The sequence below is a fragment of the Buceros rhinoceros genome, unplaced genomic scaffold, assembly GCF_000710305.1.
Source record: "Buceros rhinoceros silvestris isolate BGI_N320 unplaced genomic scaffold, ASM71030v1 scaffold6906, whole genome shotgun sequence".
Classification (NCBI taxonomy): domain Eukaryota; kingdom Metazoa; phylum Chordata; class Aves; order Bucerotiformes; family Bucerotidae; genus Buceros; species Buceros rhinoceros.
In genome coordinates, this window is record NW_010418054.1 from 6,802 (window position 1) to 21,647 (window position 14,846).

Below are 14,846 nucleotides of genomic sequence, written 5' to 3' on the forward strand. Positions count from 1 at the left end.
TTACACATGAAATATTAAAGGTGCAGACATATGAAACCAGAAAAATGCTGAAAAGTACTGATACTGCTTTAATTCTAAGCTGCCTTTTAGTGCATTCAGTTAATTATTGTTACAGTAACATTCATTAGACCTCTGGGGCTTGGCAGTAGGCAAAGAGAGAATTCACAGTCCCTGCCCTGAACTCCTGGCAATTTTGATTTTCAAGCCAGGTAGTTAAAAAGGTAAAAGCCCATTTATAATGGGGGAGAAAACAAATGTTGTACCCAGTGTCATACTTGGAATTTCTGACAAAGAGATGAATAAACCCAGTTCCCCTACTAGTCCTTCTAAATTTCATATTTTAATTTTTCAAGGACTCTAACTGTGGGGACGTAGAATGCTGCTTATTTATTTTTCCTTAATAATCAGAATTTCTGATATTTGATCAGAATGTACTTGAATGTTATAAGGGGGGATGAGGTAGAATTGCTTGCAGAGTAAGTTATGCTGGCATCCTAGGCTGCTGTGAAGAGAGCTTCTCTTACTCAATTACACAGACGCAGCAATATACAGCGGAGCAGTAAGAGCGGCTGAACCCAAAATGCCTGAGAGCAGCCATGTATGTATTTGTTTAAGAATTCGTCTAGCAGCTCCTATTCATGCTTTCTCACTGAGGTGAATAAGGAGGACTTCTTAAAACTCACATGAAGCAAGTAGTATTTTTGGTGCTACTGTGGGGAATTAATTAGGTAAGTTCAAGTCCTTTGTTCCACCCAAGCTAAAGCTGAAGTGTGAAATTCAGTGTCCCATCTCCTATGGCACTTTCTTTTCACAAGAGTTAGCTGTTAGAGGATGGATCGCTTTCTGTCTCCTGTGTTGACCAGAAACGCCAATGTAGCACTATGAGTGTTTTCTTAAATCAAAACAGGCACCTGGTTGTGATGTGGTTTGGTTTGGGTGAATAAACATTTAATAGTGGAGAAACTGCCAAGTCACAGAAATCCTTCACTGGTCCTTCACCCTTTCACGGATACAATTATTTTTCCCAATAAAGTTGTACAGGGCTACAAGTCTACGTCCAAATATTAGAGCTGTTTAATCCGTGAAGTATGGGAAGTACACTGTATAAAAGACTAACACATGACCAATGCAGATTAGTTGCTCAAAGGTAATAATATTGCTTAGAACATTAATTTGTTCAGAATACAGGTGGGGAATACTCTTCCTCTTGGCTTTGTTCCGTGTCCAGTATACTGTTGTATAGTCTAGCTGCATGTATCATGAAGTGTATGGAGTGGAGGTGTGGCTAGATTTTTAGTGCTTGATTGTCTCTTCACTGTAGCTTTCTTCTAGTATTTGTGTCTAAATTAATACTCTAAAATCACCCTCAACATTTCAGGGATCACACTTTTTAAAGGAAACAAAAATATTGCTGCAGTGATGGTGAAGCAGCTCAGTGTTCTTTGGGGACTGGAGGAGTTAATCTAAACCATGCAACATTTCTAAAATAGTCATTGTTTCAAAAAGAATCAGAACCTTTGTTACTAAAATCAGAAATAAACTCTGTTCAGCTCCTCCTTATCTCTGTTGCACGGGCTAGTATTTACAAGGTAACAGAACACCTTGAAAGCTTTTTAAGCACTTGTTTGCAGGAAAGAATGTATGCCAGTGTAGAAAATAGTAAAATCTCTCCTATTTATGGAATTGTATCTTCTGCTCGCCTCCAGTCCCAGAAGAGAAAGCAAGATGGCATTGGTACAAATAACCTTGATAACATGATTAACTAGATGATGTGAGGTAACTGAGGTCTTGGCAAATATAAAGTACATGAAAGTTATGATTATGTAGATCTCTCCAAGAAAAGTCTATATTACAAGCTTTCTTGTAGCCAGAGAATACCAACCATTTCCTGCGATGTCAAGGCATGTAGTGACAGGAGGAGAAAGCTGATAGAAGGGAGCAAGACCACCAGGGTCATCTCATTTGTTGGCAGCATACACTCTTGCTAACATCTTTTGCAGGTATATTTTTCCAATCTATCTGTGTGGTTTGTTTTTTTTTTTTTCTTCCAGTGTGTGGCTGTGACTTGGCACAAGGAGGCTTTTTCATTAAGAATGGAGAATATCTTTGCACCTTGGATTACCAGCGCATGTATGGTACCCGCTGCAATGGTTGTGGGGAGTTCGTGGAAGGCGAAGTAGTGACAGCTTTGGGAAAAACGTACCATCCAAGCTGCTTTGCCTGTACTGTTTGCAAGTAAGTCGTTCCTTTCAACTAATATGGTGTGAACTCAGTACAAGGAAAACAGTGAGAAATGCATCACCCTGAGACACAAGTCTAAAGATATATTTCTCTTTGGGAAGCATTTGATTGGAAAAGATTTGCTGCAAAGTCAAACTTTGAGGATCTTTAAGATACGAGTAATTTTTTTTTTTTGGAGGACACTGATCTCTGTTACATAAAGTTCCCTGTTCTCTGAAAGTTACTTTTGTGGATGAAAGAATTAAGTAGCAGGCTTACGTGTTGAGATAATGGACATGGGTTGAGTTGAGATCAGCTTGTTGGTGGAAATGAGGTAAAACTACAGTAACATAATTTTTAAATTAAGTAATGCTACAGTAGACAATTTATTTGGACTCTTAAGAACAGTTAAGCGATTGAAAATTTACTGGAGGCTCATTTTCACATCACGTAAGAATGCACAACTTTGAGTCAACTGTGATCCCCCTCTGCTTCCCAAATGCTATTTCTTGTCCCCAGTGAGAGAACCAGTCTTCAGTTCTGCAGTGAATAAAAAGAAGATAGCTAAGCTGTGTGGGTGGGGCAAAAGGTGGCATTTTTAACTTCTGGTTTTGCTTAAACTGTTACTAAGATATTAATTCAGAATTTAGGAGGCTGCTGGGCAAATCTTCCACATGCTCTCACAGCCTGATCATTCGAGCAGCTCTAGACTTGAAAATCTCAGCTGGGCTTTACAGCCTAAACTCAGCACAAAGTCCCTGTGCATGGTGTTCTCTGCTGCCTTTAGGCACTGAGACTGTGCTGGAATTCAGGCTGCCTCAGCAAGAACCTTATTGCTATGGTAATCAGTATAATAGTTCAGATACATTGGGGGAAATAAAGCTTCCACAGATCTTTATAGGAGTAAAAATAATCTTCTAGACACAAAGTGGGAGCAAAGTGATTTTATGGTGTCACCACAATTCTACACAGAGCCATCTGTGTTAGCGTATACTTATTGTTTGCTAAGCTGGAATTAAGATGGCCATTAGGCTGTTCATTTCTGCGGTTTGGAACCCTGTGAGTAAAATGGAAGTTTCAGTGTAATGCCAGAGAGAGTCATAAGGAGCATTAGACAGAGATGTAGGCAGGGTTCACAGAGAGGAAGGACCCAAAAGACAGGGCCTGTTTCTTTATAGCCTTGGAGGGAAATAGGACAGTGGAGTTCTCCAGAAGTGTCTAGCAGCAACCGAATTGCCTGAAACTTAATACAGGAGGATGACATGAAAAAGAAAGGCGAGCATCTACATTTTGATATAATTTGTTGCTGGAGATGCCATCATATGACGTGTCTGAGTACTGGTGTGGCAGACTTGCCTAGATGCTACCATAGCTATCTCTGAGTAGTTTGAGTACTTAGCCTGGTACATTTTTCAAGATATTTTCTATTGAAAGAATTTTGATTGGTTTTTATATAGTGTGTGTGACTTTACTGCGTGTTGGTAATCATACAATGTGTATGCTTCCGTTTTGTTTCCCAAAGACAGTGTGAAAGCAGATGGTACAGTATGAAACATGTCATCAGTTTTCTGGACGTTGACTTGTGTTGATCTTTTTATGTTGAATGAACCAAAGATGAGTCACTGGAATAGATTCCTGAACTTCAGTATTGCTGCTGTTTTATTTATGGCTCACTTAAGAATAGCAGTGCAAGGGGAACCAGAACAATGCCTTAAACATTTTGTTTAGTGGAAACAAGCAGATGTTCATTTGTTAAGCACAGGTTTGGAGTGAGGTGTGGTGTAGGGAGGTCTGTACTCAGCAGCGAAAGCTACTTACTGAAGATTTTGAGTTGCTAAACCCTTTCATTTTAGTGACATGCTCATGCAAAATGTTGTTCATGCTCTGGTTTATACACCAAATAAGAGTTAACAGCAGTGTCGACTCCTGCCTAGCTAACATTCTTAAGATTTTGTTGGATTCAGCAAATAATCTCTAACTTCCATAGTGCATTCAGTCTTTACCTTTCCCCCAGCACGTTCTGCACAGGTAGTGATTGCAGTGGTGGCTCTGGAATTTAGGTACCTATTTTAAAACTCTAGGAGGATGAATATGGATAACGGGGGTTTTTTGGGTTTGTTTTTTTTTTTGCGAACTGCTACATCCACCGTAATGTAGTCATATTTCATTGGCAAATACAGATTAAATTAATGTATTTGAGTGACTAGCCCCACGTTCCTTACTAGCCTCAAGACCAGTTTGGATTATTCCCTCGAGTTCTCTTCTGTACCATTTGCTATCCACAACATCAAGCTGAGACCATCATAAATATAGCTGTTATGTCTAAGTAGATTTCACTGTCGTCAGCTCTTTAGATAAAGTACGACTGATGATAACTTTTTAAATCCAACCCACAAGGCAAGTCTAACCTCTGTGCTGCATTCACAGAATGGATTTCTTCCAGTGCCAAGCACTGCCAAGGCCACATTGCAGAAACTATTTGGCCTGAGTGTCTGTAAAACATTAATTGCACTGGGGGAAGGCAGCAAACTCAAGGCATAGGGAACAGAGGAAAATTTCTGGCATAACTTTTGCTAAAATACTTTTTTCTCTTTACCTCTCCAGGCGTCCATTTCCACCAGGCGATCGAGTTACCTTTAATGGAAGGGACTGTCTCTGTCAGATGTGTGCTCAGCCAATGTCCTCCAGTCCAAAAGAACTGTCTGCCTCAAGCAGTAAGTATGCCATCTCCGTTCTGAAGCCTCTCACTTTCCCAGGTTCATCACCATTTGGTTGAAACTAACTTAATGCAGTCTTCTGGGTTGGTGGTTTTTTTTTTTTTTTCACTTCCAGAAATTTGAACTATCTCTGGGAACCATCTTTTTATCTTTCTTATTTTTCTTCTTCATTAAAAGTGTTTGGTACTATAGGGGGGGAAAATACACATTTCAATATGAACAAATGACTAGATTTTTTTAAAGGGCTGATTTTTCTTTTATGGGCACTGGAAAAGCATCTACTTGATTAAATCTGAGGTTTCAGAGTTGATAGGTTCCATTTTTTTCATATATAATTGAGCAGGTTTAAGTATTCAAAAGAGGACAAAGTGGAGGGAAATTAATTTTCTTCTATAATTTAATGCTTTAATTTAATTAAATTATCCTTTAAAAGGAGTATCACCAGCATTATGCGTCCAATAGACTGATAGCACAATGATACTGTGATCAGAAATTCAAGAAACCATTATTAAAAAAAGCAAGCAAGTTAAGGGGAAAGAGAATGAAGGAAGTTTGGGAGGCAAAATAACTTGGTTTTCTCTTGGGTTTAGATACTTTTAAAAGATAATTTGTAAATTATCGATACTAATCTCTGCCTCTAGTAGTAAATTTTTTAAATCTTTGGGGATTTGTGGTTCTTTCTCTGACTGCTGGATTGTACTCAGCACTCTAATCTGTAATGATTTACCTAGTACAGTTTGTAATTGAAAATGGCTGCAGATTTCCCTGTGACAGTAGGTAGTTTTCCACTGATGCTGATTTCCTTCGAGGTGATGCTGTGTATGTTGTACTGGTACATCACTTTGAGATCCTAGGATTGTAAAGGGAAAGTTGGATAGCATTTGTGCTCAGCAGATGAGTCAAGTGAATCTCAGGTTATCTGATTTGCCTGACAACATGTAATCAGACACTTAGCAAAATGGAAATGAGAGACTTTTCCTGTTATGCGCCTCTGTCTGTAAGTGATACTTTTCCACTGTAATGGTAGATTTGGAGCTGAAAATGCACAGGCCTAATCAGTTAAGGAAGAATTTAGGAACCTGAAAAAAAGCCTTACAAACCAATGTGAAAAATGTATGAGGTACTTCAGGCACCCAGAGAATTCTCCTGAGACAAAGGAATGATGCAGAAATTGTGTGTGAATTCCTGATATTTAGGAGGTATAATTGGCAAGGAACTGCAAGGCATTTCTTGAACACGCGAGGTGTCGTGAAAAGTACAGTTGAGGGCAGAGCAGCGGTAAAGAGATCCCCCTCACTTGGGGTAGGCACGTGAGGTGATGCCAGCAGTCTGGGCTGGCGGAACTCGAACCAGCAGTCTTCTGGCTCAGGGGTGATCTCTGAAATTCTGAAGAGACTATATGAGTCTGAACACAGTTTAATACATTTCCCTCTTCCTCAAGCAGAGGTTGTTCCCTTAGGCATTCCACCTCACTATTTCCCACTAAAGCGCTTCAGTGATAAGAATGTTAGATTATTTCTCTACCTGAGGTTGAGCCCTTTCTCTTAGTTCCCTGTCTGGGTGCTGATAAGGAAGTTTAGGTATTTCTGATTGTCTTTTTGCTGACAGGTTGGATCATTTTAGTGATGTGCATGAACTCACTAAGAAATTGCATTTCAAATGAAAAGTGGGCTTTCTAGACAGCTAGAGGAGGAAAAACCTCCCTGTCCAAAAGAAACTGAAGCATTACCATCACCTAGCAAGAGTTTTCGTTTGAAAAATTCTTTTTTTAGAATGATAGCTGAGACTTTCCCAGTATCCTTTTCTTGCTTCTGTCCTGTGTCTGACAGGATAACCAGTGCTAACTGGTTTGGAAAGCAGCACAGGGAAGGTATTTCAGCTCCCCTTTCTTTCAACAGCCTCTCCTGTGAGTTAAGAGCTTTACGATACAGCCAAGACATGGACCAGAGTTTTCAAAATGGCCACTGTTCTGTGTGCCTGAGTAATCTTTGGTGCAGCTGGTCCCCACCAGCCAGCACGCACATGGAGATTTCACAATATTGTTTTGTATGTTTGTCCTTGTCTGTTCTTCCCGTTACGTTCTGGTTAAAGGAATGTGTGTTCTCTGGGACAAATGCTTTCATGCCTATCAGTACAGAGTCTAACAGAGCTGGATCCTGGCTCACAAATGTGGATCTTAGCTCTATTGTGATATAAATAATGAGCTTAATGAACTTGTGGGAAAAAGATATCTTTGTTAATAATTCAGTAGCCTTATCTCTTCAAATAAGATGCAGTCAGTAAAGCTCCCAGCAAATATCTGAAACTTCCAGGTTTCTGTTAATGCTGAAGTATTGCTGACATCAACATGCCTTACCTGTGAAAGTGGTCAGGAAAAAACAGGAATCCTCTTTTGCCTTGCTGCCCAGAAAGAGGGGGGAGCACGTGAGGTGGTTTTGAAACAATGAAGCATCTGAATGGAGAAGCAGCAAACTCACTTTGCAGTCCTTTGTAAAGACTCTGTAATTCTTAATGCAGTTTTGTACTCGGGTCATAACTGTCCTTTCATTAGATAAATATACAGGTGGTCGGTGTCAGTGTTCAGAAGTAATGTCAGAGCTGATTTGTGGGCATCACAAACTTAACCAGCAGAAATCAGCTGAGTGGGTAAAATGGATGCAAAATTCCTTTTAATTGTTGTTCTTGTGAAAATTCTGCAGCTAGGATTTGTAACTGTTTAGCCACATTTGACTCGGTTTTCATTTATTTTGTTCTTTATCTTTTTTTCCTCAGCTGTCTGAAAACTACTTTAGGTCCGTAGGAAAGACTTAAAAAATGAAGGGGAGGAGTTGGCTGGCTGTGTGTAAGCAAGCGATCTGCAGTGATTTTTGGCTTTAAAGGGTATTAAGCGACATCTGACACATGAATTTGAGCTCATTCTTAGGAAATATCCTACACTTTCACACTGTGTGTCAAAGCTACATAGCATATAGGTATTGTGCCAAGTATCTGTACAGATGTGGATAGGCTTTAGGTGTAAGACACTGAGCCCAGCACGCACAATATCCATAAACTTCAGTGAGTCCTCTGGGAACTCAGATGGCTCAACAATTTTGTATTTGAACACAAAGGTTTTCTCGTTTCATAATTCCTGGTTTATCTGCTAAAGCTACAGAAACTCTCATGTATCTGTGGTCTTCAAGCCTAGATACTTCTGTAGGTACTGGAGATTCTGTGGAGGGTTTAGGGGGCTTGACAGAAGCAACTCATGTAGTTCTATACTTTTTTTTTTAATTATTATTTACCATAGAATAAAGACATACCACAGACACCACTGTGGATTGATTTAAAACACTGTGATTTAAATCACTGATTTTAATCATGGTTTACCTAAGAACTCAGGAAACCTTGGTTGGAATAACTGATTGTAACCTTGTTTTACATTTGGATTTTTAATTATAAAAGGCTAACTGATAAGTATGAGGATACTCTGTATCTGTATATATTTACTCAAATTAATACAGCTCTGTTGAAATTCATCATATTCTTTAGCATCTGTATGATCAAGCTCTATTATGTCAAGCTCTGTTTGAATGGCAACTGAAATTTGATTAGAATGCATCAAGTAGCGTTACGGATTTTTGAAATTTTTTTTTAATTTGTTAGTCATATGAAGTAAGTAAATGCATCAAAATATATTGTCATTTTGGAACTGCTGATTTATCGAGGGTCTGTTTACTTTGGATCACCATATCCTTAAAGACTTTGAGTGGCAGATCTTAACTGATTTTTCTCATAGGTAGGAAAGAGTAAGCAAGTTTCTTCTCTGAGTTTTCAGATCCCATTTGTTTTTTTAACGTGGATTTAATTACAATTAAAATTTAGAATTCTATTTTAAAGTTTAATCCTCTATTTTTAAATATCAGTATTTAACTCTCCTTACTTTTATCTATATTTGATGGTAATAACCTTGCAGGGCAACTGTGTTTATGACTTAATATATTGAGCATACAATGGGCTTAGAATTTTATCCTGTTCCGCCTTTTAAGAATAAAATAAGCAAATCAACACGCGTGAAGGAATACAAAATTCAGAGGAATGATGCAAACCCAAGCACAGTTTCGTTCTGACAAAGCCATTAGATTATGCCTAAGAAAATGCAGCTCTTCCCTTGATAAATCCTCCCAGCAACACTGGCTAATTTTGATGATTACTCCAAGAAGACTTACTTTTTTGGAGAATGTTTGCAAGTTTTGAGGCATGTTCATCATTTGAATTGCTTTCTTGGATTAATTTTAGTCCTTGCGTATGTTTCATCACAATGGCTAAATTACTGAAGAATCCTCCATTTCCTCAGCTATTTTACAAGGATGGGTATTTTCACTGCTGCTTTATAAATTGCCTTAAATGCTCCTCTGGAGGTGTGTAAAGCACTGTGATAGACTAACTTCTGGGTGATAGAGACAGAGCAGCTCCCTGAAGAATATGGGTGTAACAGGGCAGGAATTTTCTGATTTACCGATTTTTTATCAGAAAATGTTCCTTCATACAAATTACTGTTTTTCAGGAAGGTGTTTTCAGTCCTGTTTGCCTGTTTCTTTTGCATACTTTTGTGTTACACGTATTGGGCAGAAACCTAAGTGAGTGGACTATACGAGTGTGCTAGGTAAGGATCAGTTCTTGTTTGTCTAAGCATACCCCTGTCTTGAACTTAGAAATCAAGACGTGTCCGTCTCCTTAGCTTTTACCGGGGAAGTACTAATCCAAACGTAATTTTAAAGGAAGTTCTGGGGGAAGTGCAGTAAACGGTAGTGGCATGAGGAGGCATCACTAGCTTGGAAAACACAGCTATAGGAGGAGATCCCCAGAGATATCGGGAATAGTCATGTTCAGAAGACCTGACAGGTGGTAAGTCAGGAGTCAGAGATCACTTTAACAGAACGTGCAAAGTGAAATAGTCATTGGCTAGGCCTCAGTTTTGCCTTGGGTTATCAGGACATAAAAACCTTCCTAAATGCTGTCGCATGTTTTCTTCTTTTTGTTGGAGGTTGTACCCTGTTGGAATTGCTTGTTTCCCAAGAGTAACAATTGAAAATTACCCAAAATAGTCTGCAGATGAAGAGACACAATGTGCTGTCCATGAGCTGGGTATTAAACAGTGAAGCTCGTTTGCTAACTGAGTAATTCACTTGGGGTATTGTGAGTTGGAACTGTGAATTCGAATTCAGCTGGAACTATCAGTGTGGTAAAAGTAACAGGGTAAAGACTAGCCTCAGCTTAGTGTGTGGCTGTGGTTCATCCTTGAATAGGTTTACAGCTGGGACCCTGGACGGTGCTAAGCTGGGGAAAAAAAAAAATCTCTTTCATTTGCATGACAATTAAAAACTCTTCTCTAGGGTAGTTCTTAGCTCTTTCTTCCTCCTCCTATTTCCTTCACCCTTTGGGTTTCAGTTTAGGTGTCTGTATGAAAGACTGTGATTGACTGAGGTTGATCTTAGGGAAAAAAGCTCACTTGGTGGTATTTGGCTTACAGGGACAGTTTGCAGGAGCAGGAGGTTAAATGGCCAATTGGTTTGGCCTCTTTTGAGAAAGAGGTGGAGAAAGGTGTGGAAAGAAGGGAAATACTGTCTCCTTTCCCTGTGCAGAAGACTAACACAGATGCTTACATCAATACAGAGGACAAAAATAAAAACTCTTTTGATAAAGTACTATTGTGTTAACAAACTAGAGTTGGGGAAGAACATTCATCATTCCAAGCCACTTTAAATTACATCAGCTGGTGAAGGAGCTATTGATAGTAGTGACATATCCAAGGTAATATGTTAACCTGTTCTTCAAAGAGTGAGTCAATGTTAGGTGCTCACAGATGGTTAAGAGAGACTTGTGTTGCGAGCAAGGAATGCCAGTTCGTGCCATTGTGACTTCTTTCCATATTTAATCAGTTAAAGTAATTTTACTTTATTTTGAAAATATGTTTTTTCCCAGCTTGCCATTTATAATGAACCGTCAAAGCTATACCTCACTTCCCATGGGAAATTTATTTCCCTCCATTGTATGTGCCCAGCCTCTTACTGTTAGATGTCAGGAGTACAAGGCTGCCCTCGTGGGTTTGTTTTGCCTTCAGCAAAAGGGCAATAGTGCATTTTGTTGTGACAAACCTTTTTCATCCTTGCGCTGGCAAAGAGGAAGGGTCTGAAAGCAGATTTCTGGAGTTACATACTCAGATCTAAATCCTGGGTGTAAAATCCCCGGTATTGCATGTTGTTCTCTGACTTCCAGAACTCATCACTGCCTTGATGATCAAATGGTTATGCTTTAAACTTTGAAAGCATTTATCATACTGTAAACAAAACCAGTTTATATTTTTAGCTTTGACAGGAATATCTTGACGATCCGGAAAAGCCTGCGTGATATCACCCAAACTTTTAATTTTAAGAGAAGGCTTTGAAAGGCATTGCCTGATCTGTGGTTAAAGGGTGGCTGAGGACAAACTCTCGTCCTCCAAACTCTATAAAAAATTATAGTTGCACAACCTTCAAATTGCCACAGAAGAATTATCGGGATGTAAGTTGTTTTTCCAGGTGGCTAAGAGTTATAAATAACTAGAGATTTGACCTTGACTCTAGTGATAACATTTGCTTCTTTCTTCACTTCCAAATCAGTGCTCCTGGTAACTTGCTCTTTAGGTCCAGCTATGTTTGACAAGGTATTTCTGTGTAATAAGTCCGATTAAAGCTTGTTTGTTTTAAAAACTAAAGTAATAAAATACCACCCCCCCCATTCTGCCCTAATTTACCTGTTTCACGTAACCTGCTGGTGTTGCCTTTATAAAAGTAATGTATCTGTGTTTTACAGGGAGGGAACAGTAACAAAAGGAGTGTGAAAGGAGTATTACTCCTGTGGCAGCCACAGACTTCATCTAGATGTGTGCTACTAATGGCCATCAGGATTGAAAGAACTTTTTGGTGACTTCATTATGCACCATTAAGTCAGACTGCTGTTAGCTCTGCTCTCAGAGCTAACCCTGCAAGGAGCAGGAGCAGAGTCAGTGTGCTGTGCACGTGACTTTGCATAACCATGTTCTTTGGGACAAAACCAGGTAGGGGTGATTTCCCTGGGGTGAGCACAGAATGTGAGCTGAAGGTGTGTTCGCTAGTAAACCTTCACAGCAATCCAGGTGGGGGTGGATGGAGTCAAAAGCAGTGTGCTTAGGGTTAATACAGCTCTATCAGCTCGGAGCCCACAGCCTGGGCTGTGATCAAGGCTCTGCTATTGGCTGAGAGCAGGGGAGGGAGGCAAAGGAAGAAAATCCACCGCTTAATTTAGGCAGTGACGAATGGGTTGCTGTGCAGGATGTTTCACTCCTGGATGTCCGTGGTGATGCAGACCCTAAAAAGGGAAACACATTTTCTCATCGTGTCTTTGCAAGCAAGCTGTCACGATTGGCAGCTCACCCTGGCCTGCATCTTTTAGTGAGGCTGCTTGAGGTACTTGGGGGATGGAGGTCTTAATCGTATGTAATACTATAGTGCTGTGCTACTTTCCCTTGTCATGTCCCCCCACTTTTCCATGCTTTTGGGCTGGCTGACTCCACATCACAGCCCTTATGTCCAGGCATTGACATTTGCTTTTGTATCTGGACACCTCAAATATGACACCCTTCTGGGCTGTTTTATTCCAGAGCTGTAGCTTAAATACATTCAGATAGATCTTCAAATGGAGCAGACGTAGCCAGAGTGTATGAAAGACACAGCAGGTATGTTTAAGCATCTCTGGCAGAGAATCTTATAAGAAGCTTTTGCTTAGCTAAAAAATGGTGTGTCAGGTAATGCTGTTGTGAGAGTGTGAATTTGATTTATATACACAATGTCTGAGCAAGTGGACATTGCTTGTGGAGGCTGCAGCTGCTGGCATCACAGGCAGCCCAGGGAAGCTTACTCCATGGTTTGGGTAACTACATGTCGAACGTTTTTACGGACAATCTTTCTTTCCCTGCTTAGGAAGGATTTTGGGGGAACACATTATTTTCCTGACATTCCTGGGTAACCTTCTTTTGATTGGGTCCTTACTGAAGTCATACTGCAGTGCTTTTGTTGAGAAATGGCAGTCATACAGCTGAAGATTCTGGGCACGGACACAACACATATGAACATGTTACTTCCCATTTCTTATGAGAATCAGTGCCACGGAATGTCTAAAGTCTTCCTTCAGCTCAAATGTGATTCCACATAGTGTCTTTTGGGGTATGCTTTTCTGTAGATCATAAGTGGACACAGGAACTGTACTGCCCGCTCTGCATTTTAACCAGCATGCTGCACTTTCCTCCTCCTCCTCTTCATTATGCCGGCACAGCTGAATTTGTGGATGTGCAGAGTGGGAGTAGGGAAGAATCCAGGTTCTATGACAAAAAAAGCACAAGAAAGCAGTGCATTCTGTTAGACCCAGGCATGAAGTCAGGGAGAGTCCTGGCGGGAACCATTGCACAAAATTTTGGGAATGGTTTTCAGGTTCTTTAGTACAAGTCTGCTCTGGCATATGGCACTTTTATTTGCAGCATGTGCTGGTTATAGGTTAGGGTGATGCAGATTGTGCTTAGTGTGATAGTGAGCTCCTGCCTGCATATGCTGTGCGCTGATGACATTCAGCCAAAGGCTTTAGTGTGCCTCATGCAGGCCTGAGATCATAAATACCTTTTATTTGTAGAATTTGGATGAACAAATGGTCTTTTAGCCCAGCCCTTATTTGCTTTCTATTTTAGGAGATAATGATAATTGCTATCTTTTTGTGTATATACTCAACTGTTTTGCCAGAATTGAAATCAGGTTTAGTTAAAAGCCACCCCAGCTTGATAAGACAGTACTGAGCTATTAGTTTACTTTGATTCTAGACTTCCAACATGTCTGTGACATTAGCAGAATGGAAATTATGATGTTAATTCACTCTTGCAAAACATTTCAAGGAACCTGGAAAGAGTAAGTAAATGTCATTGTTGCTGTAGAATAATAAAGGTGTGTTATCAACCCCTTGTGTTGCACATCAGCACAAGAATAAGTGCAGCAACACTGCCTTTGGCTTACAAAGAAGTGATACCTCATGGATCCCTACTTCCTCCATGTGACTGGTTTTGACACCAGTGAAGATAACGATACTGGACTAGGTAGACCTTTTGTGTAAGGCAGTTTTTCTATTCTGACTCCTTCAGAAATTGTTAGATGCAAGATGAAGTACTTCAAAAATCTCTTCGGTTCCATATCTGAGAAATTTCAGCTTCACCGAAGCCTCTTGGATAAAACTGATAAGGAGCATGGAAAATACAGGAGGGTTTTTTGAGGGATTAATCTAATGGGGAATGTATCACAGTCTGGCAGGACCCCAGGTCAGAATCGTGGAAGCTGGCAGACTAGGGAGAAGCATCAGATCTAGGGAGCTGAGAAATGGGTGCTGATTAAAACTGCAGTTCAGCACCCACTGAGACTAGAGGAAAAATCCTGTTCATTGTCACAATCAAAAGACAAGTCACATGGTAGTATCCTCCAAAAACCAAAGGCACGATCAGCGTACCAAGCAATCTTGACAGACATTTGCTTGTCATCTCCTCAGCCCCATGCTGGAAATTCCAGAGCTTCCCTTGGTGACCTGTTCCAGCCTTTGCTGTCATTACAGCATGGCGTGGAGCCTTGAGCTGTCACAGCAGAGCAGAGGGATCCATTACATGGTGGCAGTCCTTGTCACTTCATGATTTTAATTTGTAACGTTTGTCCTCTAGAGCAAAGCCCCAGTATTATGACATCTTAAGTCCAAGTCGTGTCAACTGTCTGAGGCTTGCATTTTATCATGAGATACCGTGGCGCTTATTACCTTTTGTTTTTTATTTAAGGGATTTAAGAACAACAACACTGACAGAAAGGAGTGTGCTGCAAATGGTGACCT

The 14,846-nt window shown here is 40.1% G+C and overlaps 1 protein-coding gene across 1 annotated transcript in view; it reads left to right on the top strand.

The window, feature by feature from the left end:
* Window positions 1-2,051: 2,051 nt before the first annotated feature.
* ABLIM1 (actin binding LIM protein 1) overlaps window positions 2,052-14,846 on the top strand; it is a gene marked incomplete at its 5' end in the record, with an annotated part of 85,973 nt that continues 73,178 nt past the window's right edge. The window contains 2 exons of the mRNA XM_010138387.1: window positions 2,052-2,235; window positions 4,825-4,934. Of these exons, the coding sequence (XP_010136689.1) occupies window positions 2,052-2,235; window positions 4,825-4,934 (294 nt within the window). The remainder of the gene's footprint in view (window positions 2,236-4,824; window positions 4,935-14,846) is intronic.